Below are 24,056 nucleotides of genomic sequence, written 5' to 3' on the forward strand. Positions count from 1 at the left end.
GTTGGTTTAATTGATATATGGAGGGACCTTTTCCCTGACAGAAGGGATTACACTCATTATTCTGCTCCCCATTCTGTATATACAAGAATAGACTATGTCATAACATTTGGAAAAGACAAAGACAAAATAAACACCTGTGGAATTGGGACAATAGATGTAAGTGACCATGCACCTATGTATATTTATCTGCTGATTTTTTTACCTACAACCAAAGAATACTGTTTGGAAACTAAATTCAAGTTTACTCAATGATCTGTACTTTAAGGAATAAATTTAAAAAGAAATTGGTCTCTACTTAGAATTTAATGATAATGGAGAGGTTTCACCTTCCATTTTCTGGGATACTCGAAGGCGGTCTTAAGAGGGAAAATTATAGCGATATCTTCATATAAGAAAAAAATAAGGAATAAAACATTAGACGAATTACAAAATAGACTGAAGGAACTAGAGAAAAAACACAAATTGAATTTGGGACAGGATACATTAGGGGAAATTAAAAGAATTGGGAATGAAATAAAAAATTTGGCTACGCAGGAAATCAGGAAAAATTTAATGTTTCTGAAACAGAGACATTATGAAAGTAGATCGAAATCTATGAAAATACTGGTGTGGAAACTGGAAAAAAAAGATAGCAGAAAATATAATTCATAGAATTAGGGACCCAAGAACGAAAATGATAAAAAAATAAGCTAAGTGAAATTCAAGAAGCTTTTGAAGTGTTTTACAAAACGCTATATTCCAAAGTTCCAGGGGGAAGCATAACCCAAATTGACACCTTCTTGAATTCTCTAGTTACCCACTTTAAGCAAAGAACAAAATAGAAGGAAGACTGCTGACGGCTTAAATTAAGCAAGTCACCAGGATCAGATGGGTATATGGCAGAGTTGGTACAAAGAATTTAAAAATGAGTTAATTCCTGTTTTACTTCCCACACTGAACTGGACTCTAAAAAAGGCACAAATGCCACCCAGTTGCAAGGAAGCGATAATCTCAGCTATACAGAAAGAAGGCAAGGATAAAATGGAATGCGGGTCATTTAGACCAATATCCGTTCTTAATGTAGATTATAGGTTATTTACCTCCATCATGGCCAAACGATTAAAGGAATTTCTACCCATACTGATACGTAAAGATCAGACAGGTTTTATATGACAACGCCAGACACAAGACAATATACGAAGGACACTTCACATTATGGATCATATACAAAAAAAATCGAAGCAGTAGTGATAAGCATGGACGCTGAAAAAGCATTTGATTCGGTTAATTGGAATTTTCTTTACAGAGTTTTACATAGATTTGGTTTCTGATGCACCATCAATAACTCTCGGAGACGTGAGTCAAGATAGGCTTTTATTAGCTGGAAGAGAGCAGTCAGCAGCAAGAGACCATCACACAACATCCTGGAGACTGAGGGAGGAGCAATGCCTCCAATCGCCTTTATACAGGGGTCTGTGGGAGGAGCCACAGGAGCAGTCAGCGGGGGGGGGGGGCGTGTCCAGACAGGTATATGTAGTTCATCACATTCACCCCCCCCCCCCTTTGTTTTAAAAGAGAGTCCCCATGGGGCGAAGTTTCTTACAAGTATATTTACAGATTAAGTCTATCAGGTGGTCGAATCTGTTGCTGCGATCTACGTAGCACCGTTGGTGATCGCACCAGTGCCGGTGGTGTTTACACTGGAGACGGTGGTTGTGCTGGATCCAGCCTGACTTGAGGTGTCAGCCCATTAGGCGTCAGTGATCCCTCATGCGTGTGCGAGCCGCCCGGTATGGGAGTGCCGTGAGAAGTCTCTGTAGGGCTTGGTGTGCGCGGTGTCAGGTGGGTATACACCTCGGTGGGTACAAGGTTCATAGTTACCATGGAGTGTTTGGGGTAGTGGTCTGCTGCTCCTGCGGGCGCCAGGCCGCGGACGGAGACCGTGTCCTCCCGCCCATCAGGTAAGACCACGTAGGCATGCTGGGGGTTCGCATGTAGTAAGTGAACCCTCTCGACCAGCGGGGAGTATTTATTGCTCCTCGCATGTTTCTGGAGCAGCACTGGCCCTGGGGACGTCAGTCAAGCCAGTAGGGTGGTCCCAGTGGCAGGCCTCCTGGGAAAAGAAAAGAGGCGCTCATGAGGGGTGGCATTGGTGGACGTACATAACGGAGCGGATGGAGTGGAGTGCCTCGGGGAGGACCTCCTGCCATCGAGAGACCGGCAACCCCTTTGACTTAAGGGCTAAAAGTGTGGCCTTCCACACTGTGGCATTCTCCCTCTCCATCTGTCCATTTCCCCAGAGATTATAGCTCGTGGTCCTACTAGTAGCAATGCCCCTAGCCAGCAGGTACTGGCGCAGCTTGTCACTCATAAAGGAGGACCCTCTATCGCTGTGGATATAGCAGGGATATCCAAACAGAGTGAAGAGCTGGCGCAGGGCTTTTATGATGGACGTGGCAGTGGTGTCGGGGCAGGGGATGGCAAAGGGGAACCACGAGTACTCGTCGATAATGTTGAGAAAGTAGACATTGCGGTCGGTGGAGGGAAGGGGGCCCTTAAAGTCAACTCTCAGTCGCTCAAAGGGGCGAGTGGCCTTGATAACTTGCGCCTTTTCAGGACGGTAGAAGTGCGGTTTGCACTCAGCGCAGACTTGGCAGTCCCTGGTCATCATCCTGATGTCCTCAAGGGAGTAAGGCAGGTTCCGGGCTTTCATGAAATGGTAAAATCGGGTGACTCCTGGGTGGCAAAGATCTGCATGGAGGGCGTATAGCTGGTCGAGCTGTGCGCTGGCACACGCTCCCCGGGATAGGGCATCAGGGGGCTCATTGAGGCTTCCAGGCTGGTACAGGATATCATAGTTGTAGGTGGAGAGTTCTATTCTCCACCGCAAAATTTTATCATTTTTGATTTTGCCCCGCTGTTGGTTGCTGAACATGAACGCAACTGAGCGCTGGTCGGTCAGCAAGGTGAACCTTTTGCCGGCGAGATAGTGCCTCCAGTGCCTAATAGCTTCCACTATGGCCTGGGCTTCTTTCTCCACCGCGGAGTGCCGAATTTCAGGGCCTTGAAGGGTCCGAGAGAAGAATGCCACTGGCCTTCCTGCCTGATTGAGGGTAGCAGCCAGCGCGAAGTCAGAGGCATCACTCTCTACTTGGAAGGGAATGGTCTCGTCCACCGCATGCATCGTTGCTTTGGCAATGTCCCCTTTAATGTGGCTGAAGGCTGCGCGGGGAAATGTGGTGGACTTGACCAGGGGGCGGGCCTTGTCTGCGTAGTGAGGGACCCATTGGGCGTAATAGGAAAAGAAGCCCAGGCACCGTCTGAGGGCTCTGAGGGTGGTGGGAAGAGGGAGTTCTAACAGGGGGGCGCCTACGGTCGGGATCAGGGCCAATGACCCCGTTCTCCACAACATACCCAAGGATAGCGAGTCGGGTGGTTCCGAACACACACTTGTCCCTGTTATAGGTAAGGTTCAGAGCTTTGGCCACTTGGAAAAATCGTTGGAGGTTGGTGTTGTGATCCGGCCAGTCGTGACCGCAGATGGTGATGTTATCCAGATATGGAAATGTGGCCTTCAGTTGGCACTGGTCCACCATCCGGTTCATTTCCCTCTGGAAGACAGAGACACCATTCGTGACACCGAAGGGGACGTGCAGGAAGTGATAGAGCCTGGCGCCTGCCTCGAAGGCAGTGTAGGGGCGGGCCTCTGGGCGGATGGGGAGCTGGTGGTAAGCGGATATCAGATCTGTGGTCAAGTACACCTTGTATTGAGCTATCTGGTTGACCATGTCCGCGATGCGGGGTAGGGGGTACGCGTCAAGCTGCGTGAACCTATTGATGGTCTGGCTATAGTCCACGACCATCCTATTTTTCTGCCTGGTCTGAACAACAACCACCTGGGCCCTCCAAGGACTTGTGCTTGGCTCAATGATCCCCTCCCTGAGCAGCCACTGCACCTCCGACTGAATGAAGGCCCTGTCCCCTGCGCTGTACCTCCTGCTTTTAGTTGCCACAGGTTTACAGTCGGGGGTCAGGTTGGCGAACAGCGGTGGGGGAGGGATCTTGAGGGTGGAGAGGCTGCAAGTGGTGTCAGTAGTGCAGCTGTCGGCATGGTGCTGGGTGGGATGTGCGGGTCGGTGTGTGTGTGGTCAGTAGCGGGGTATATGACGAAGTCCCACAAAACTGAGGATTCCTGACAGTGAGTGGTGGGAGGGGCCCGTCATATGCCATAGTCACACTTTTTAGGTGGCTCTGGAACTCCAGCCCCAATAGCACAGGCGCACACAGTTGAGGCAAGACCAGTAGCGCAAAGTCCCGATATTCTGTGCCCTGCACCACCAATGTCGCTACACAACCCACCCGGATGTCTGTGGAATGCGACCCAGAAGCCATGGTGGCCCTCTGGCTTACCGGCCGTGTCACGAGTCCGCAGCGTTGCACTGTGTCCGGGTGAATAAAACTCTCAGTGCTGCCCATGTCAAACAGGCAGCTAGTCCTGTTCCCCTCCACCAGGATGTCCATCATTGATCTTGCAAGCTGGTGTGGAGCGCTTTGGTCGAGGGTTACGGAGGCCAGAGTTGAATCGCCGTCTTGGTGCCCGGTAAGCACCCGTAGGTTGGAGGCGGGGTGAGGTGGCGCCAACAAAGATGGCCGCCCCCATGCCTTGCACGAGGCAGGCAGGCAAGATGGCAGCGACCAAGATGGCCGCCCCCATGCCTTGCACGAGGCGGGCAGGCAAGATGGCGGCGACCAAGATGGCAGCCCCCATGCCTCGCAGCAGCAGCTGGTGCACGTACACTGACCTGATCCCCATAAAGAAGGCGTCTCGTACCAGGAGCTCCGCATGCTGTTCAGCAGTCAGTCCCCTGCAGTCGCAGGCCCGCACGAGTGTCTGTAGGGCTCAGACAAACTCAGCGCTCGACTCTCCGGCCCACTGCCGCCGCATCGCTAAGCGATGTCTTGCGTAGATGGTGTTCACCGGCCGCAGGTACTGTCTTTTGAGGGGGTCCAGTGCCCCTTGGTAGGTCAGCAGGTTCTGATAAGGGAGTATACCTTCGGACTGACTTTGGAGAGGAGGATTTTGTGCATGATAGCAGGCTCAGTCACGGAAGTCTGTTCCAAGTATGATTGGAAGCATGCAAGCCAGAGTTCAAAGGTAATAGCTGCTTCTGGGGCTTGAGGATCAATGTCCAATTTTTCCGGACGTAAAATACTTTCCAGGTTTTAAAATTCCAGCTAATAAAATTGATGCACCATCAATAACTCTCAGAGACGTGAGTCGAGATAGGCTTTTATTAGCTGGAAGACAGAAGTCAGCAGCAAGAGACCATCACACAACATCCTGGAGACTGAGGGAGGAGCAGTGCCTCCAATTGCCTTTATACAGGGGTCTGTGGGAGGAGCCACGGGAGCAGTCAGCAGGGGGTGTGTCCAGACAGGTATATGTAGTTCACCACAGTTTCCAAGACATAATTATTAAAACTATACAGACACTATATGACAATCCTACTGCTAGGATTAAAATCAATGGATATTTATCAAATAGTCTTACCCTAGAAAGGGGCACAAGACAGGGTTGTGCATGGTCACCACTACCCTTCGCTATATCTGGAACCATTAGCTCAATACATCAGACAAAATGAAGATATCAGGGGAATATCCGCTTGTTATGCGGATGACATTTTGACTTATCTAGGGCAACCAACATACTCTTTACCTAATTTGATGCAATCCTTTGAACAATATGGTCAATTATCAGGATACAAGATCAACATAGATTAGTGCAATATAATTTTTTACATCAATTATATATTACACCACAAAAAATAAATAAATAAAATCAAAATTTATCTGATCAGTGTTTCCGATGTAACCAAGAAATTGGTACTTTTTTACATTCTACTTGGTCTTGTTCTAAAATTCAACCTTTTTGGACAAATTTAAGAGTTTTATTGGAACACAACTTCCACATAATCCAAAATTATTTTTATTTGGTGATATTGAAGTGATAAAATCAAAACCCAAATTGAATAAACATCAGAAAGAATTCATAAAAATTGCACTGGCAGTAGCCAAAAAGGCTATTGCAGTTACTTGGAAATCGGATGCATACTTAAGTATAGATCGTTGGAAGAATGAAATTTCCAGCTGTATTCCACTTGAAAAAATTACTTATAATTTAAGAGATAAATATGAAACATTTTTGAAAATTTGGCGCACTTAATTTACAAAAGACAGGATTAAATATATAGGTGCTCTGAAGATAAAATAATTGGTTATTTGGGGTAAGAAATAAATATATATACTAAAGTTATTACGAACTCCGTGGAGCATGTGGGGATCTTCCGATATCCAGGCACTCTTTCTTTCTTTTTCTATAGGGATGTTAGGGGGGAGGGGGAAGGGTATTTTTTTTCTTCTTTCTGAAATTATTTGAAAACTCAATAAAAAAAGTTTTTTTTTTAAAAAACATAGATAAAACCCAATTACTTTCATATTACTATAGCCCACCAAGAGAAATTGAAAGTCAATACCCCTGGGCATGGCACACAGAGTCTTTCAAATATTTGGGCATCATTATGCCAATTGGAAAGGGTACAGAGGAGATTTACCAGGATGCTGCCTGGTTTAGAGAGTATGGATTATGAACAGAGATTAAGGGAGCTAGGGCGTAACTCTTTGGAGAGAAGGAGGATGAGAGGAGACATGACAGAGGTGTACAAGATATTAAGAGGAATAGACAGAGTGGACAGCCAGCGCCTCTTCCTCAAGGTACCACTGCTCAGTACAAGAGGACATGGCTTTAAGTTAAGGGGAGGGAAGTTCAAGGGGGATATTAGAGGAAGGTTTTTCACTCAGAGAGTGGTTGGTGTGTGGAATGCACCGCCTGAGTCAGTGGTGGAGGCAGGCACACTAGTGAAGTTTAAGAGACTACTAGACAAGTATATGGAGGAATTTAAGGTGGGGGGGTCATATGTGAGGCAGTGAGGGTCAGCACAACATTGTGGGCCGAAGGGCCTGTAATGTACTGTACTATTCTATGTTCTATGTTCAAAAGATTTGGCAAAATTATCAGAATGTAATTATCAGCCTTTATATAAAAAAAATTAAGATGTGGCAAAATGGAACCTGATTCCTTTTTTCCAGTCTCAGTTCAAGGATTGAGTCTATTAAAATGAATATACTGCCCAGACTGTTGTATCTCTTTCAGACCCTACCAATAGAGATTAATCAAAATCAATTCAATGAGTGGAACAAGATGCTATCAAGGTATATTTGGCAGGGTAAAAGGCCTAGAGTTCGGCTCAAAACTTTGCAATTGGCAAAGGAAAAGGGGGGATGGGGCCTACCGTCTCCCAGAGATTATTATTTTGCAGCACAGTTGAGAGCTGTGATATATTGGTGTAACCCATCATACGACACTCAATGGAAAAACATTGAGGAGCGGGTACTTCCCATCCCCTTACAAGCAATTTTGGCTGATAACAACCTGCAAAGGTACATAAATACTATTGATAACCCATGGGTGAAATTGACTCTTAAAATATGGAAAACTACTATAAAAGAATATAATCTAGAGGGAGATGTTGCAATTCTTAAATGGTGTGCATATGACTCGGATCTTACACCAAATAAATTGGATGGTAGATTTAAGGACTGGACAGCTAAAGGAATAACAGTTCTTTGCAACATAATGAAAGAAGGAACTCTGTTCAGTTTTGAAATGCTTAAAGCGATACACTTATTAGAAAAACAATATATTTATCGGTATTTACAGATGCGACAGTATGTTAATAAGATGCTTAAAAATGTAACCAAGGCAAATACATGCTTGATAGAGCTCTTTAGAAAAGCATATAATTCAGATCATGGTAGTAGAATTATTTCAAGCATGTATAAGGGGTTGTCAAATCTTAAAACACATTCAACTTCTTACATTAAAACAAAATGGGAGAAGGAAGGGGGGATAATTATATCTGAGGAAGAATGGACAACAATATGGAGATATCAATGGGAAGTGTACCAGTTCACAGAAATGGAGGGAGTTTGGATGGAAAAACTTGATAAGATATTTTATTACACCCTCTCAGAAATCCCATTATGATAGTAAGTAACCTCCCTGTTTGCTGGAGAAATTGTGGAAATCAGAATGCAAATCATTATCATATTTTTTGGGACTGCCTTGTTATCAAAAACTATTGGAGGGGGATACACAATGCCCTACAAGACATCTTTAAATGTGAAATACCCTTAGAGAGTAAGACCATATATTTTGGATATATACCTCAAGAATGGTTGAAAAGAGATAAATATTAAATGGATATACTGTTGGTGGCTGGTAAAAAGACTCTTACTAGGAAATGGTTATCACAGGAGAGCCCAACTTTAAATACATGGATGGAAATTACAATGGACATTTACAAAATGGAGAAGATAACAGCATCTGTTAGTCATAAGCTGGAACAATTTGATTCATAAGCCTCATTGATTCAATTTGCCTCATAGGCCTGATTTTAGTCTCTCAAATCAATGAATCTATTGTAAAAAATAGAGATCACTCCCTACTTGTACATAGTTCTTTCCTTTTGCTTGTTTTTTCTTTCCACTCTTTTCTATAAGTGTATACATCAGATAAATACTTCATGGAGATTTGTGATATATATGATTATATGATATATATGTACAATGTCTGAAATACATCTTATGGAAATGTTTGTTTGATGATGAACTTCAATGAAAAAATTACAAAAAAAAGTTTTTGCAGAATAAGAATTTGATGATCTTTTGTTAAATCGTCAAGTGTAATTTTCAAAACAAGCTCCCACTTCATTTATTAATATAATCCCAAAAGGATGGAAGATAGTTTGGATGCTCCATTTATGAATTTAAGAAGAGATTGGTTTACTTTTCTCTGGCTTTAACTTGTTGGATGCTGATAGACTGTAACATTGTGAAGCACATTTTGCCTTTCAAAAAGTGCAAAACTTAAGTTGTGTCTGCATACTATTTTCACACAATGTTTCCAGTTTTTATATATTCATTATTCCTTCATTTATTAAATCCAGAGGTTTTGGAAACAATTTTTAAATCTTTGTCAAAAACAATTAAGATTTAAATTTAAAATTGCTGAAGAAAAATGACATTTGATAATGAAGTTAGGTTGGCAATTGGATGATAGATTTACAATTAATCAAAATGTTACTGATATTTTAATAATAACTTACATTTAAACATAATGTCCCAGTAATCCAAACTTTTAGTTCTTGCCCTTCCACAAATTATTACAGTTCTCGCACGGTGGTTTGGCAAGTGATTTGGCATTAAAGTAACATCAGAATGGGGTTATTGGTGCACCATCTCTATATAAGACCAGAATATGATCAGAATTTCATTTAATTTACTTCCCTTCATCTCTACTTCTGTGATCCATTTTAAAGTTATCTAATTTTGAGAGTGGTCATTTGGTTGAAATGTAATTGGAGAAGCCAATGCACTTGCTGTCAAGTTTATTTTTGTTTCAGTAAATTGAGGATTTAATCACATTTGTTATTCATTGAAATATAACTTTAACCTTTAATTTCCAATGGAAAACACTTCACCTTTAATTTAAACAGACCAGTGAAAATGGTTTGCTATTTTAAAATGGTCTGGTGAAGAAATTCCAAGTGTTTTCGGAAGGTCTTCAGGAGTTTCGTGTTCCTCAATCTTTTTCTACAGCGTTTCTGTGGAAACACAAGAGACTTCAATTGGTCTATGGGAAATAGAGCGTTCTTTTTCTACTTTCTGAAATTTCATTTTGTTCAACCACCTTGATTAAGGAGCTCAGATTCAGAGATGCCTAACTTGAGGAAAATTAAATTAAGTGCTATGTTTTCAGGACTTAATATCAATCACCTTATAAGCCAAATTATTGGATTAATGCTTTATTTATCTAATTTTATAACACCTTCTATGATATTTCAATGCTGAGAGATTCTAAGCATTTTTGAAGTTCATTTGTCAGCTAACACTATATACAGATTTTCTTGCATAACAGGATATTTCTAAATGGAAGAATTATATTTTCCATTGTTTTCAATTTTTTGGAGTGAATCAGGTATTTATACCTACTCTAGCCAAAATTTGAACATTTGTTTTTAGACCACACGATTTAGGAGCAGAATTAGGCCATTCAGCCCATCAAGTCTTCTCTGTAATTTCATCATGGCTGATCTATTATTTCTCTCAACCCCATTCTCTTGCCTGCTCCCTGTAATCTATGATGACATGACTAAAAGAGAAACTTGGCCTCCAAAGCCATCTTTCACAATGAATTCTGCAGATTCACTCTCCAGTGGCTAAAGAAATTCCTCCTTATCTCTGTTCTAAATGGATGTCTCTCATTACTGAGGCTGTAGCATCTGGTTCTGGACCCGGCCATTAAAGGAAATAACCTCTCCACATCCATTCTATCTAGGCCTTTCAATATTCAATAGGTTTCAATGAGAACCCTCTTCATTCTTCTGAACTCCAGTGAGTACAGGTCAGAGCCATCAAATGCTCCTCTTACCTCATACCTTTCATTCCCAGAATCATTCTTGTGAACTCCTCAGCACACCTTTTTGTAGACAAGGGGCACAAAACATACTTCAGGTGAAATAGATGCTAAAATTACATCTCCCTTCCTGTTCACCAACTCTGCCTGCAAATTAACCTTTAGGGAATCCTGCATAAGACTTGCCAAGTCCCTTTGCACCTCTGATTTTCAAATTTTCTCCCTGTTAAGCAAATAGTCTACACCATTATCCCTTCTGCCAAAGTGCATGACAATATACTTCCCTACACAATATTCCATTTGCCACTTTGCCCATTCTCCCAATGTCTTAAGTTCTTCTCCACCTATCTTCATTTCATCCACAAACTTGGCCACAAGGGTATCAATTCTGTCATTCAAATCATTGACATAACATGATAAGTGGTACCATGCTGACCCCTGTGGAACACCACAGATAACCGAAAAAGACCCCCTTTATTCTTACTCTTTGCCTTCTGTCAGTCAGCCAGCTTGTCTTTTATCAATGTCAGTATCTTTCCTATAATATTATGGGCTCTTATCTCGTTAAGCAGCCTCATGTGTGAAAGCCTGTCAAAAGCCCTTTTGAAAGTCCAAATGTATAACATCCACTAACTCTCCTTAGTCCTGCCTGTCATTTCCTCAAAGAATTCCAACAGATTTGTCAGCCAGCATTTCCCCTTAAGGAACCATGCTGATTTTGGCCTATTTTATCAGGTGTCTCCAAGTACTTCAAAACCTTATCCTTATTAATGGATTTGAACATTTTCCCAACTATTGAAGACAGGCTAACTGGCTATAATTTCCATTCTTCTGCCTCCCTCACTTCTGAAAGAGTTAGAGTGATATTTGTAATTTTTCAGTCCTCCAGAACCATGCCAGAATCCAGTAATTCTTGAAGGATCATTACTGATGCCTCCACAGTCTCTTTAGCTACCTCCTTTCAGAACCCTGGGATGTAGTCCATCTGGTCCAGTTGATGTAACTACCTTCAAACGTTTCAGGTTCCCAAGCACCTTCTCCTTAGTAATAGCAACTACACACACTACTAACCCTGACACTCTTGAACTTCCCACATACTGCTAGTGTCTTCCACAGTGAAGACTGATGCAACATACTTAGATCATCTACTGTTGTCCCTATTACTACCTCTCCAGGCACATTTTCCATCATCTGCATAACCATTCTCATCTTACTTTTACATTAAAAAAAACTTTTTCATATTATTGCTAACTGACCTTCATATTTCATTTTTTTCCTCTCCTTATGGTTTTAGTGTCTTCTGTTTATTTTAAGAAATTCCCAATCCTCTAACTTCCCACAAGCTTTTGTTCTATGTCCTCACTTTTTCCTTTATGCTGTCTTTGACTTCTCTTGTCAACTGTGGTTTTATCATTCCCCCCCCCCCCCCCTTAGCATACTTCATCTTTAGCATGCTGTCAGAAACGCCAGCCATTGCTGTTCTGCTGTCATCCCTGCTAGCGTCCGCTGCCAGTCAACTTTGGCCAGCTCCCCTCTCACGCCCCTTTAATTCCCTTTACTCCACTGTAACATATGGCTTCATCTTCTTCCTCTCAATCTACAGGATGAATGCTTTACAGTTGTAATCACTGCATCGTACCTTTAAACTTTACTGTTAAGGTCCCTAATCAAATCTGGTTCATTACACGACACCTAATCCAGAATTGCCTCCCCCCCCCCCCCCCCCCCAAAAGTAGGCTCAAGCATAGGCTGCTCTAAAAAGTCATTTGTTAGATAGTCTACAAATTTACTCTCTTGGGATACAGCACCAACCTGATTTTCTGAATCTTTGCATATTGAAACCCTCACGACTCTCATAACAATGCCCTGTTTGCATTTCTTTTATATGTGCCTGTCAAAAGTATTCACAGCCTTGGAAGTTTTCATGTTTTATTGTTTTACAACATTGAATCACAGTGGATTTAATTTGGCTTTTTTTTACACTGATCAACCGAAAAAGACTCTTCTGTGTCAAAGCGAAAACAGATTTCTACGAATTGATCTAAATTAATTACAAATGTAAAACACAAAATAATTAATTGCATAGGTATTCACCTCCTTCAAGCAAGTATTTAGTAGATGCACTTTTGGCAGCAATTACAGCCTTGAGTCTGTGTGGATTGGTCTCTATCAGCTTTGCACATATGGACACTGCAATTTTCCCCCATTCTACTTTACAAAACTGCCCAAGCTCTGTCAGATTGCATAGGGATCGTAAGTGAACAGTCCTTTTCAACTCCAGCCACAAATTCTCTATTGGATTGAGGTCTGGACTCTGACTTGGCCACTCCAGGACATTAACTTTGCTTTTAAGCCATTCCTGTGTAGCTTTGGCTTTATGCTCGGGGTCATTGTGTTGCTGGAAAACAAATCTCCCAGGTCGCAGTTTTCTTGTGGACTGCATCAGGTTTTCCTCCAGGATTTCCCTGTATTTTGCTGCATTTATTTTGCCCTCTACCTTCACAAACCTTCCAGGGCTTGCTGCACTGAAGCATCCCCACAGCATAATGCAGCCACCATCATGCTTCACAGTAGGGATAGTGTGTTTCTGATGATGTGTGGTGTTTGGTTAGTCTGATGGCCAAAAAGCTAAACCTTGGTTTCATCAGACCATAGAACCTTCTTCCAACTGACTTCAGAATCTCTTCAGAGGCTAGCCAATACTTCATGTGAGTTTTTTTTTTCAATAATTTCTTTCTCTTTGCCACTTTCCCATAAAGCTGTGATTGTTGTATGCACAGTCTCTCTCATCTCAGCCACTAAAGCTTGTAACTCCTCCAGAATTGTCGTAGGTCTCTTGGTGGCCTCCCTCACTAGTCCCCTTCTTGCATAGTCACTCAAATTTTCAGGACAGCCTACTCAAGGCAGATTTACAGCTATGTCATATTCTTTCCATTTCTAGATTGACTTAACTGTACTCTAAAGGATATTCAGTGACTTGGAAATTTCTTGTATCCATCTCTTGACTTGTGCTTTTTGATAACCTTTTTATGGAGTTGCTTGGAGTGTTCTTTTGTCTTCGTGGTGTAGTTTTTGCCAGGATACTGACTCATCAGCATCTGGACCTTCCAGATACAAGTGTATTTTATAATCAACTGAAACACCTTGACTGCACATAGGTCTCCAAAAACAAATCTCCATTTAAATAATTAATGTGATTTCTAAAACCAATTGGCTGCACAAGTGAATTTTGATGTGCCATATTAAAGGAGGGGGTGTGTGAATACTTGTGCAATTAATTATTTTGTTTTGTATTGGTAATTAATTTAGATCACTTTGTAGAGATCTGTTTTCACGAAAGAGTCTTTCTGTTGATCAGTGTCAAAGAACCAAATTAAATCCACTGTGATTCAACGTTGTACAACAATAAAACGTGAAATCTTCCAAGAGGGGTATATTCTTTTTTATAGGCACTGTATTTCCTGTTGTAATTTGTACCCCCATTCTAGCTACTGTTTGGAGGCTTGTATATTACACCCATCAGGATTTCTTCAGAGAGATTTTCCCTTTTGAGCACAAAGCCAGACTCGGTGCCAGAGACCTGACCACTATGGCTCTCCTCTACTAGGTTATTCTTTCTCTCGCACCCCCCTTTAAAAAAAAAAGTATCCAGAGCGATATACCTGTTGCAGACATCCCACCCTGCAAAAACTCATTTCAGAGAGGTAGCACCATCAATTTGCAGAAGATTCCCAGAACTTCCGGGAGAGGTGGGTTGTCTGCAATAGAGTAGCTCCTGAGCAGCTAGCCAGCTACCGGTAGTTTAAATAACGTTTGCTATGCTAATGAACAAATGACACCTGTTAAACTCAGCTCAACAGTGATTTTAACCCATCATGGGCAATAGAAAAGTCACTGTTGCAAACAGTGCAGCGATCAACACTGTCATTATTTTTGACCCCTATTAAGCAGGGGTATACTTTAGTGTAGTCTGGGGTGAAGTACGTTTTATACTTTTGTGTTTTGGAATACTCTGCCACGGCGCCCGTGCTCTCTGTCTCTCTCTCTCTCTCTCTCTCTCTGTCACGCTCTCAAAAAATCGATTTCTGGCATACTGTATATAATTTGAGGGCATTAGGGAGCCGCTATCAATATGCGGGAGACTCCCGGAACTTCCGGGAGAGGTGGGATGTCTGCTGTTGAGTACTACAGCCACACGGGTACTCTGCACTTGTAGATGTAGTCGTTGGGAACACTGGAGGTCTCTGTCTTCCCTGTCTTCCCACATCCCTCAAGGAGTATTCCCCTATCTTGCCTGGCATCCCCACTGGTCTAACTGTGCAATAAAGGAGGAAGAAATAATTAAATAAAGAATTCTACCTGCAGCTTTTGCCTCTCCTTGCCAAAAGTCTCGGCTTCCCACTTTTAACACTAACCCACTCACACAATGGCTACTCCATTTAAACATAACTTTTTATTGGCCCTTGCCAGGTATTAATTATGCACAATCCAATGTCTCCTCAGAATCTGTGGTGTGCAGAATGTCCTGACTGCCCACGCTCACTTGTTTTGAACTCTCTGCTGCTGTATAATCCATTGTCTCCTTGGGAAATTTTGGGTGCTTATGAGTAACCATGGCTTTATTCTGCCTCTTTTTTTTTTGAAAGATTTTGAAGGCTGTGAAAGTGTATGAGTGACTTCCTAATTTTTTTTTGTTTCAAAATAGATGCAGTTTCATTGGCCTGGCTGGCATGGATGTCCTGTCACATTTCAACAGAATGCATTGAAGCTATTCAACTTGTAAATCTAAAGATAAACAGAGAATCTAATTCTATTTAATCAGTCAAGAAAGTATTTGAATTTTCTTTAACAATGCATGGAAGCTCACGGTCGATGAGTAAAGTAGAAGAAAGTAACCAGAGTCCTGGACGCTCGCCAAGACTACCAAGGTCACCGCGCCTGGGTCACCGTCGAACAAACAGCACTGGAGGCAGTTCTGGTACCAGTGCTGGTAGCGGTGGTGGGAAAACCCTGTCCATGGAGAATATCCAATCACTCAATGCTGCATATGCTACATCTGGCCCCATGTACTTAAGTGACCATGATCATATTGGTGTAGATTCCCCCAAGTCTACAATGACATTGGGTAGAGCTTCTGGACGCTTACCATTTGGTGTTAGGATGACTACGATGGGAAGCAGCCCAAATATTGCCACAAGTGGTGTGGCTAGTGATACTATAGCTTTTGGAGAACATCACCTACCAACAACGAGCCTAGCATCTACTGTACCACACTCATTGCGGCAGGCAAGGGATAATACAATTATGGATCTGCAATCGCAGTTGAAGGAAGTTCTTCGTGAGAATGACATGCTTCGGAAAGAAGTTGATATGAAAGAGGGCAAGCTCAGCTCTTCTATGAATAGTATCAAAACCTTTTGGAGTCCTGAGCTGAAGAAGGAGCGAGCACTTCGTAAAGATGAAGTGGCTAAGATGACTGTTTGGAAAGAGCAATTTCGAGTTCTACAGGATGAAAATCAGGTGGGATTCATCTTTGTTGAAATATAATATTGGGAATGCACAATGTCTATTTGCTTTTGTGAGGAGAAATAAATTACTATTTTGTATTGGTTTTGAAATTGATAAAAATAAACTATAGTGTAATATAAAAGCATGAAATTCTGGAAATACTCAACAGGTCAGGCAACATCTGTGAGAAGAGTAACAGTTAACATTCATGTCAGAAACTTCATTGGAACTAAGATTTATTTCTAACATTGAAATTAATTAAGTGTTGCCTATGTGTAAATGAAATGAGAGATGTAAATTTGCAGAAAATACCAAAAGATCCTTGTGAACCTATCAATGGATCCTCACAAATTACACTTCCTTAATCCAGATTAAGTTTTGGGAAGCTAGTATTATTTTTGGGAGGGATTCAGTGTTGGATAAGAATCAAGTTTGTGCTGATAAATGTCTCTGTTGTTACCTGTGTTTTTAGGTGAGAGTATTGTTTAAGCATTTAAGTATGCAAATTTATTATTTTAAATAATAAACTGTATTTTATGAATGTGCTATGATTTAATTATTAACATCCTTGTTTGTACTGGTCTAATTGTGCCCTGGGTTTCATAAGATGTACAGTACAGATTGGCCAATGACCCAATCAATGCATGTTGATACTGTGCTCTATTAGAGCCTTCTGTCTAGAAGTATAATCTTACATTTCCTTTTGCCCTCATAGTTTTCCAATCCTTCCTTAAATGATTTAGTATAATTTGATGTCTGTCTTGTACTGAAGGCTTCTACTTGTGCACATGCCCAGTTGTCATTGTCTAGCAGAGCATTTCCTGCACATAGGAATGCAAATGGTCACACTAAGCAATGGATGCAGCCTGGTCCATCATAAGCAAGGCCTTCCCAACCATTGATAGCAACCACAGGAGGTGCTACTTCAAGGAAGCTGCATCTATCATCAAGGATCTCTGCTGTCTGGGTTATGCCTTGTTTCACTGCTAATGTCAGGCAGGAAATATGGAAAACAGAAATCCTCAACCCTCAGTTTTGGAACAGCTACTCTCCTACAACCATCAGGTTTTTAAACCAATGTGAACATCCCTAACCCCTTCCTCAACAATGGAACTCAATAGTTCACCTCTTTCACTACCTTGTACTTGTCTCTGTCATTTTTTTTTGCACTGTGGTGTTTTTGCACAATCTTCTCTCTCTCTTCACTGTATTGTATAGTTTACATTGTGTTGTCTGTACCTACGTACCTGTGATGCTACTGTGAGCATTTTTTCATGTACAGTACTTGTGGATTTGACTTGTTCATTCCTGCAATGAAAATATTTTCTCTGTTCCAACCTGTTATTTGTTTTTGTAATTTTTAAAACCTATATTATATTTTGCATCAGTTTGCAACAAAAAAAAATAGAAATAGAAGTAGATTGTTCAGCCCCTTGGGCTTGCTCAATCATTTGCTTGAGATATTACTTCTGTGCCACTGTCATATGTTAACCCCATAACTTTTCAATCTGTTAATATTCAAAACCCCCCAGTATTTCAGAAATCCTAGGTACAGAATTCTAATGATTTACTATCTTCTGGATGAAGCTTACTTTGTTTGAATGGATGATTCCTGTGGTGAGACTCCTGTTTTTACAACCCCAGCCTGGTGAATCATCCTTGAACCTATATATGCAAAATTTTGTTTTATTGAAATCACCTCATTCTTCTGAATTCAAATAATATGGGCAAAGTCTGCTAAATCTTTTCTCATAATATAATTTCCCCATCTAGGAATAAATATGGTGATCCACCGTTGTGCTTCACAAATACACCTTTCCTTGAGTAGGGAGATTTGAGTATACAGTTTTCTAGATTTGATCTCCACAAAGGCCTATATTCAGAATTTTCATTATGACTTTATTCTTGTTTTATGATCATTTTGCAATAAATTTTGATTTCTCTTCTGATTTACTGTATCTGTATGTGAACTTCCAAGGGTTGCCATGTTCCCTTGAAATGAAGGGAGAGTCCAGGGCCAACGGGTTCTTTTTAGAGTGAAAGGCAAGGCTGACTAAAGTAGGGAACTTAGTTTAGAGGGATATTGAGGCTCTGATCAAGAAAGGAGGCATATACCAGGTATAGGCAGCTGAGAGCAAGTGAATCTCTTGAAATATATGACTTGTATGAGTACACCTGAGGAAATTGAGAGAATAAAAAACATATATGAGATATCCTTGAAAGGTGAGTTTTAAAAGATCTACAAGTACTTGAAGGAAAAGAATGTTAAAAAAGTAAAGAGACATAAGATTAACTGGGGAGAAAATAGGTCCCATTTAAGAATCAATGAGCTTGTCTACATACAGAACCATAGGAGCCAGGTGAGGTCTATGAATGATACTGCTTATCTGTAAATAGAAGTAAAGGTAGCCCATCTGGCCCATCGAGCCTGCTCTGCCATTCAGTAAGATCATGGCTGATCTAGGCATGGACTTGCTTCCATCTACTTGCCTTTTCCACATAACCCTTAATTTCCCTACTATGTCAAAATCTATCCAACCGCATCTGAAATATATTTACTGAGGTAGCCTCCACTGCTTCATGGGGCAGAGAATTCCACCGATTCGCCACCCTCTGGAAAAAGCAGTTCCTCCTCATCTCCATCCTAAATCTACTCCCCCGAATCTTGAGGCTGTGTTTCCTAGTTCTAGTCTCATCTACCAGTGGAAACGAACTTTCCTGCCTCAATCTTATCTACCCCTTTCATAATTTTATGTTTTAATAAGATTTCCTCTCATTCTTCTGAATCCCAGCGAGTACAGTCCCAGGGGCAACTCAATCTCTCCTCACAGTCTTACCCCTTATCTCTGGAATCAACCTGTGCACCACCTCCAAAGCCAATATATCTTTCCTCAAGTAAGGAGACCAGAAGGTGTGGCCTCACCAGTACCTTGTACAGTTATAGCATAACCTCCCTGCTCTTAAATTCAAACCCCCTCGCAGTGAAGGCCAATGTTTAATTTGCCGCCTTGATCAGCTTTTGCATCTCCAAACCAACCTTTTGTGATGCATGCACAAGCACTCCCAAGTCCTTCTGCACAGCAGAATCCTGCATTTTTTACTACTTAAATAATAATCTGCTGTCCATTTTTCCTTCCACAATGGATGACCTCACATTTGCGAACATTTTACTCCATCTGCCAGACCCTTACCCACTCAATGAACCTGTATATATCTCTCTGTAGACTCTCCACATCCTCTGCACAACTTGCTTTTCCAATTTAGTGTTATCAACAAATTTAGCTACACTACACTCAGTCCCTACTTCTAGATTATTAATTTATATTGTGAACAGTCTCGGGCCCAGCACTGACCCCTGTGGCACACTGCTCACCACTGATTGCCAACCAGATTAACACCCATGTATCCCACTCTCTGCCTTCTATTAGATAACCAATTCTCTATCTATGCTAATACATCACCCCCAACTCTATGCATCCTTATCTTATGGATAAGTCTTTTTTGCAGCACCTTATCGAACACCTTCTGGAAATCCAAGTAAATAACGTCCGTCTGTTCCCTTTATCCACTGTGCTCATTATATCCTCGAAGAACTCCAGTACGTTTGTCAAATGCATGCTGCATCTGCCTGATGGACCCATTTCTTTCCAGATGCCTCGCTATTTCTTCTTTAATGATAAGTTCAAGCATTTTCCCAACCACAGATGTTGAACTAACTGGCCTCCAGTTACAGGTTCCCCCCGCAATCCGAAGGTAGAGTGTTCCTATGAAACCGTTTGTAAGCCGAAATGTCGTAAATCAAAGAAGCAATTACCATTAATTTATATAGGAAAAATTTTTGAGCATTCCCAGTCCCCAAAAAAATAACCTACCAAATTAAAGCAAATAACACATAAAACCTAAAATAACACTAACAGATAGTAAAGCAGGAATATAATGATAAATATACACCCTATATAAAGTAGAAATATTGTAGATACGATGTAGTTTCATTTATCAAACTCAGGAAGACGGCGAGCCAAAATCGATTTGGAGAAAAAAAATTGGCACGTACACTCATGTGCAAACAACTGCCCGCACAAGGCTTCACGGTATTTGTAGTCTTTCTCGTGGTAAACACACGTATAAAGCGGGTGTCTTTTTTTTGTAAAAGCGAAAATCCTCTTTGGTTAGCGAAAACAGGTACTAATGTAGGTCTTTCGTAACAGCGAGTTGTCGTAAAGCGAACGTTCAAAAAGAAGGGGCCACCTGTACCTGCCTTTTGACTACATCCTGTTTTGAACAGAGGCATGACATTCGCCATCTTCCAACCTGCCAGGACCTGCCCAAAGTCCAGAGACTTTTGGTAAATCATCACCAAAGCCTCTACTATAACTTCTACCATTTCTTTCAGTTCCCCGGGATGCATTCCATCAGGATCAGGGGACTTGCCTATCTACAGGCCCACAAGTTTGCTCAGCACTCCCTCCTTAATGAGGTTTTGTATTGAGGTTCTCACCTCACATTGCATCCATAACATCTCTCTTTGGCATGTTGAGCATGTCCTCCACCATGAAGACAGCCACTAAATAGTCATTCAAAGCCTTTACCATTTCCTCATAATCCAATATCAATTCCTCCTTCTCATCCTCCAAGGGACCTATGTTCACTTTAGCCACCCTTTCCGCTCTATATAATTATAAAAACCTTTACTACCCATTTTTATAGTTTGTGCTGGTTTATTTTTATAATCTATCTTCCCTTTCTTTATTGGTCGCTTAGTGGCTCTTTGTTGCTTTTTAAAGTTTTCCAAGTCTTCCAGTTTCCCACTGCTTTTGGCAACTTTGTATGCATGAGCTTTTAAATTGATGCCGCCTTTTACTACAGTGGTAGTTATCCAGGGTTGGCTCTCCCCACCCTTGCTGTCTTTGCTTTTCATTGGAATATACCTTTGTTGAGCACCGTGAAAGATCTCTTTGGAAGTCTTCCACTGTTCCTCAACTGTTCCACCATATAACCCATGTTCCCAGTCTACACTAGCCAAATCCTCCTTCATCCCATTGCAGTCTCCATTGTTTAGGCATAATACACTGATTTTTAGATCAAACTATTGCGCCCTCCATTTGTATGAGAAACTTAGTCATACTGTGATCACTTTTTTCAAGAAGATCCCTAACTACAAGATCACCAGTTTTACCTGTCTCATCGCACAGGACCAGATCTAAGATTGCATGCTCCCTTGTAGGTTCAGTAACACGCTGTTCAAGAAAGCCATCATGGATGCATTCTATGAAGTCCTCCTCAAGACTGCCTCAACCAACTTGATTCACCCAATCTATGTGTAAGAGTCTCCCATGGTAACTGGTGTTCCATTCTTGCATGCCTTAAATATTTCTGTATTTATTGCCTGTGCCACTGTCCACTGTAATGTTATTATTTGGTGGCTGATAAACAACTCCCAGCAGTGATTTTTCCCTTTACTATTCCTAATCTCCACCCAGATTGATTCAACATTCTGCTCCTTGGATCTTGTATCATCTCTTATTACCCTGATCTCACCTTTAATTACGAGCACTTAATTAACCATGGAGAAGATCATGGAAGCTAGGGAGTTGAGGGAAGAGAAGAGCGATATCTTGAAACATTAAAACTATGAATGGGGGTTTGTTGGTGAACTTGAGACACAAGAAGGTGAATAAATTCCCAGGGCCTGACCAAGTATCGATTGAGGATGGGGGCAGTAGGTATTGACGAGGTGTAAGACAACATTGTAGGGTGGTCTAGAAAGTTGGATCACATTGGATCGAAGGTATGCTAGACAACTGGATACAAAATTGATATAGTGGAAGGATTCAGAAGGTGGTAGTGGAAGGTTGATTTTCAGATCTGAAGCCCTGTGATCATCAGTGGTGTGCCTCAGTGTTCTGGGTCCACTGATGTTTGTTCTATATATTAACAATTTAAATGTGGATGTAGGTAACATGATTAATAAGTTAGCAGATAAAGCCAAAATTGTTGCAGTTGACAGAGAAGAAGGTTGTCTGAGGATACCAAGGGAACTTAATAAACTGGGAACATAGGCCAAGGAAGGGCAAATGGAATGTAATTTGGACAAGGTGATAGGGGGATGTCACGTGATGACGTAGGATCGAGACGTGGAAATCCAGCTCTCCAGTAAAAAACCAGTAAAATAATGTTTAAGTGAAGTAAAAAATTCTTTTTAAAAATTACTTATAAACTACTCAGGATTGTCTTAAGATATGTCTCCTAAACAGAAGCAGAAGAAAACTACTACTTTGAAGACAACACAAGTTGGAAAAAAATCAAGGCCGGCCGCCATGCAAGAGCCTCAGGCTCAAGTGCAATTTACCTCCGGCGATACAGAACAGGAAACTGCGGCAACAAAAAAAAGAGCAACAGGAATTGCGCATGCGTGAAGGAAGGGGCATGCGCAAACACGAGTAACCCAAACTACAAATCCCAGCTATGATCGGAACTGAAAGTGAAAGTGAATATGAGGTGGAATCAGATTCTCTGGATAAATCAGACGAAGATGAAGAGACAAACAAAGAAGAGCAACAGGAAAAGGTTGGAGGTGATATTGGAGACATAAAAAAAACTTTGGTGTAAATAATGCATGAATTAAAAGCAATAAAAAAAGATATTAAAAATATGAAGACTATGTTTGATAAAATGATGAAAAGACAGGACAAAATGGACAAGAAAGTTAAAAACTTGGAAGAAATAATGGGAGACACCATTGATAGAGTGAATAAAATAGAAGATAATATTTCTGCCTGGACATCAGAAAGAAAACGGTTGTTGGAAAAAGTGGATGTACTTGAAAATTTTAGCAGACAAAATAATATTAAGATTGTTGGACTTAATGAAGGTATAGAAGGAGAGGATCCAATAAATTTTTTCCAAAAATGGATTCCGGAAATTTTGGAAATGGAAGAAGGAACCCAGTTAATTGAAATTGAAAGGGCTCACAGAGCCTTAAGATCAAGACCTCAAGTTGATCAAAACCCACGATCAATCTTGATAAAATGCTTAAGATATCAAGATAAAGAAAAGATCCTGAAGGCGGCTGCCCAACGGGCCATTGATGTTAGAAGGGAAACCAGTTCTTTTCTATCCTGATATAAGTTATGACCTTTTGAAGAGAAAGAAGGAGTTTAACCCAGCGAAAAAAGTTTTATGGGAAAAGGGTTATAAATTTATATTGCGCCACCCGGCAACCCTGATAATTTTTTTGGATGACGGAAAAAGATGATTTTTTTTACTGATTATCAGGATGCGGAAGAATTTGCACAAGAACTCCCAAATATTCGCTAACCACAGCCAAAGATTTAAAAGTGAAACGGATTAAAGATGAAGACAGGGACAGTGAATGGAGTTGATGGATGTTTAAGGACAGAAGAATATTTAAATATATTCTTAATTATATGATACAGGGAGAGAAAGGTAAAACTTTGAGAAATATTAATCGAGAGTAGTGATATTTTTTCTTCCCTTATATATACTTTTTTATGTTATGGGGGAGCTGGGGGAACTTCGGATCGATTGCTACGGGATTCATGTGTGTAATCACGGCGATTGCCATGACCTGTACAATGGAGGGGGATAATGTTGTGCTTTTTTTAAGTCACAACATTAGTAGGGGGGTATTTTGTTATTTTTTTCTTTATAATCTATTTTTCTTTTATCTTTCTTTCTTTGCCTGGACAATCGGGGGGGAGATGCTTAGCAACACGGAGAATTTTAAAAAGATTCCCCAAGGTACTACGAAAATTGAAAGGTTAGGTATTACTATAGACTGGAGTAACCCTGTTAAAAATAATGACTAATTTACTGAATTTTTAAAGTTTTAATGTTAATGGGCTTAATGGACCGGTGAAAAGAAAAATAATTTTAACATGCATTAAGAAAATGAAAATAGATATAGCTTTTTTTTTACAAGAAACACACTTAACAGAGATAGAACATCAGAAATTAAAGAGAGATTGGATCGGAAATGTTATTGCAGCTTCATTTAATTCAAAGGTGAGGGGAG

The 24,056-nt window shown here is 41.0% G+C and overlaps 1 protein-coding gene across 4 annotated transcripts in view; it reads left to right on the top strand.

The window, feature by feature from the left end:
* LOC140734775 (ELKS/Rab6-interacting/CAST family member 1-like) overlaps window positions 1–24,056 on the top strand; it is a 766,434-nt gene that overhangs the window by 38,937 nt on the left and 703,441 nt on the right. For all 4 annotated transcript variants that reach the window (XM_073059261.1, XM_073059262.1, XM_073059263.1 and 1 more), the window contains exon 2: window positions 15,219–16,033. In XM_073059261.1, the coding sequence (XP_072915362.1) occupies window positions 15,365–16,033 (669 nt within the window). In that variant the 5' untranslated portion in view covers window positions 15,219–15,364. The remainder of the gene's footprint in view (window positions 1–15,218; window positions 16,034–24,056) is intronic.

This window comes from Hemitrygon akajei, chromosome 10, assembly GCF_048418815.1.
Source record: "Hemitrygon akajei chromosome 10, sHemAka1.3, whole genome shotgun sequence".
Taxonomy (NCBI): domain Eukaryota; kingdom Metazoa; phylum Chordata; class Chondrichthyes; order Myliobatiformes; family Dasyatidae; genus Hemitrygon; species Hemitrygon akajei.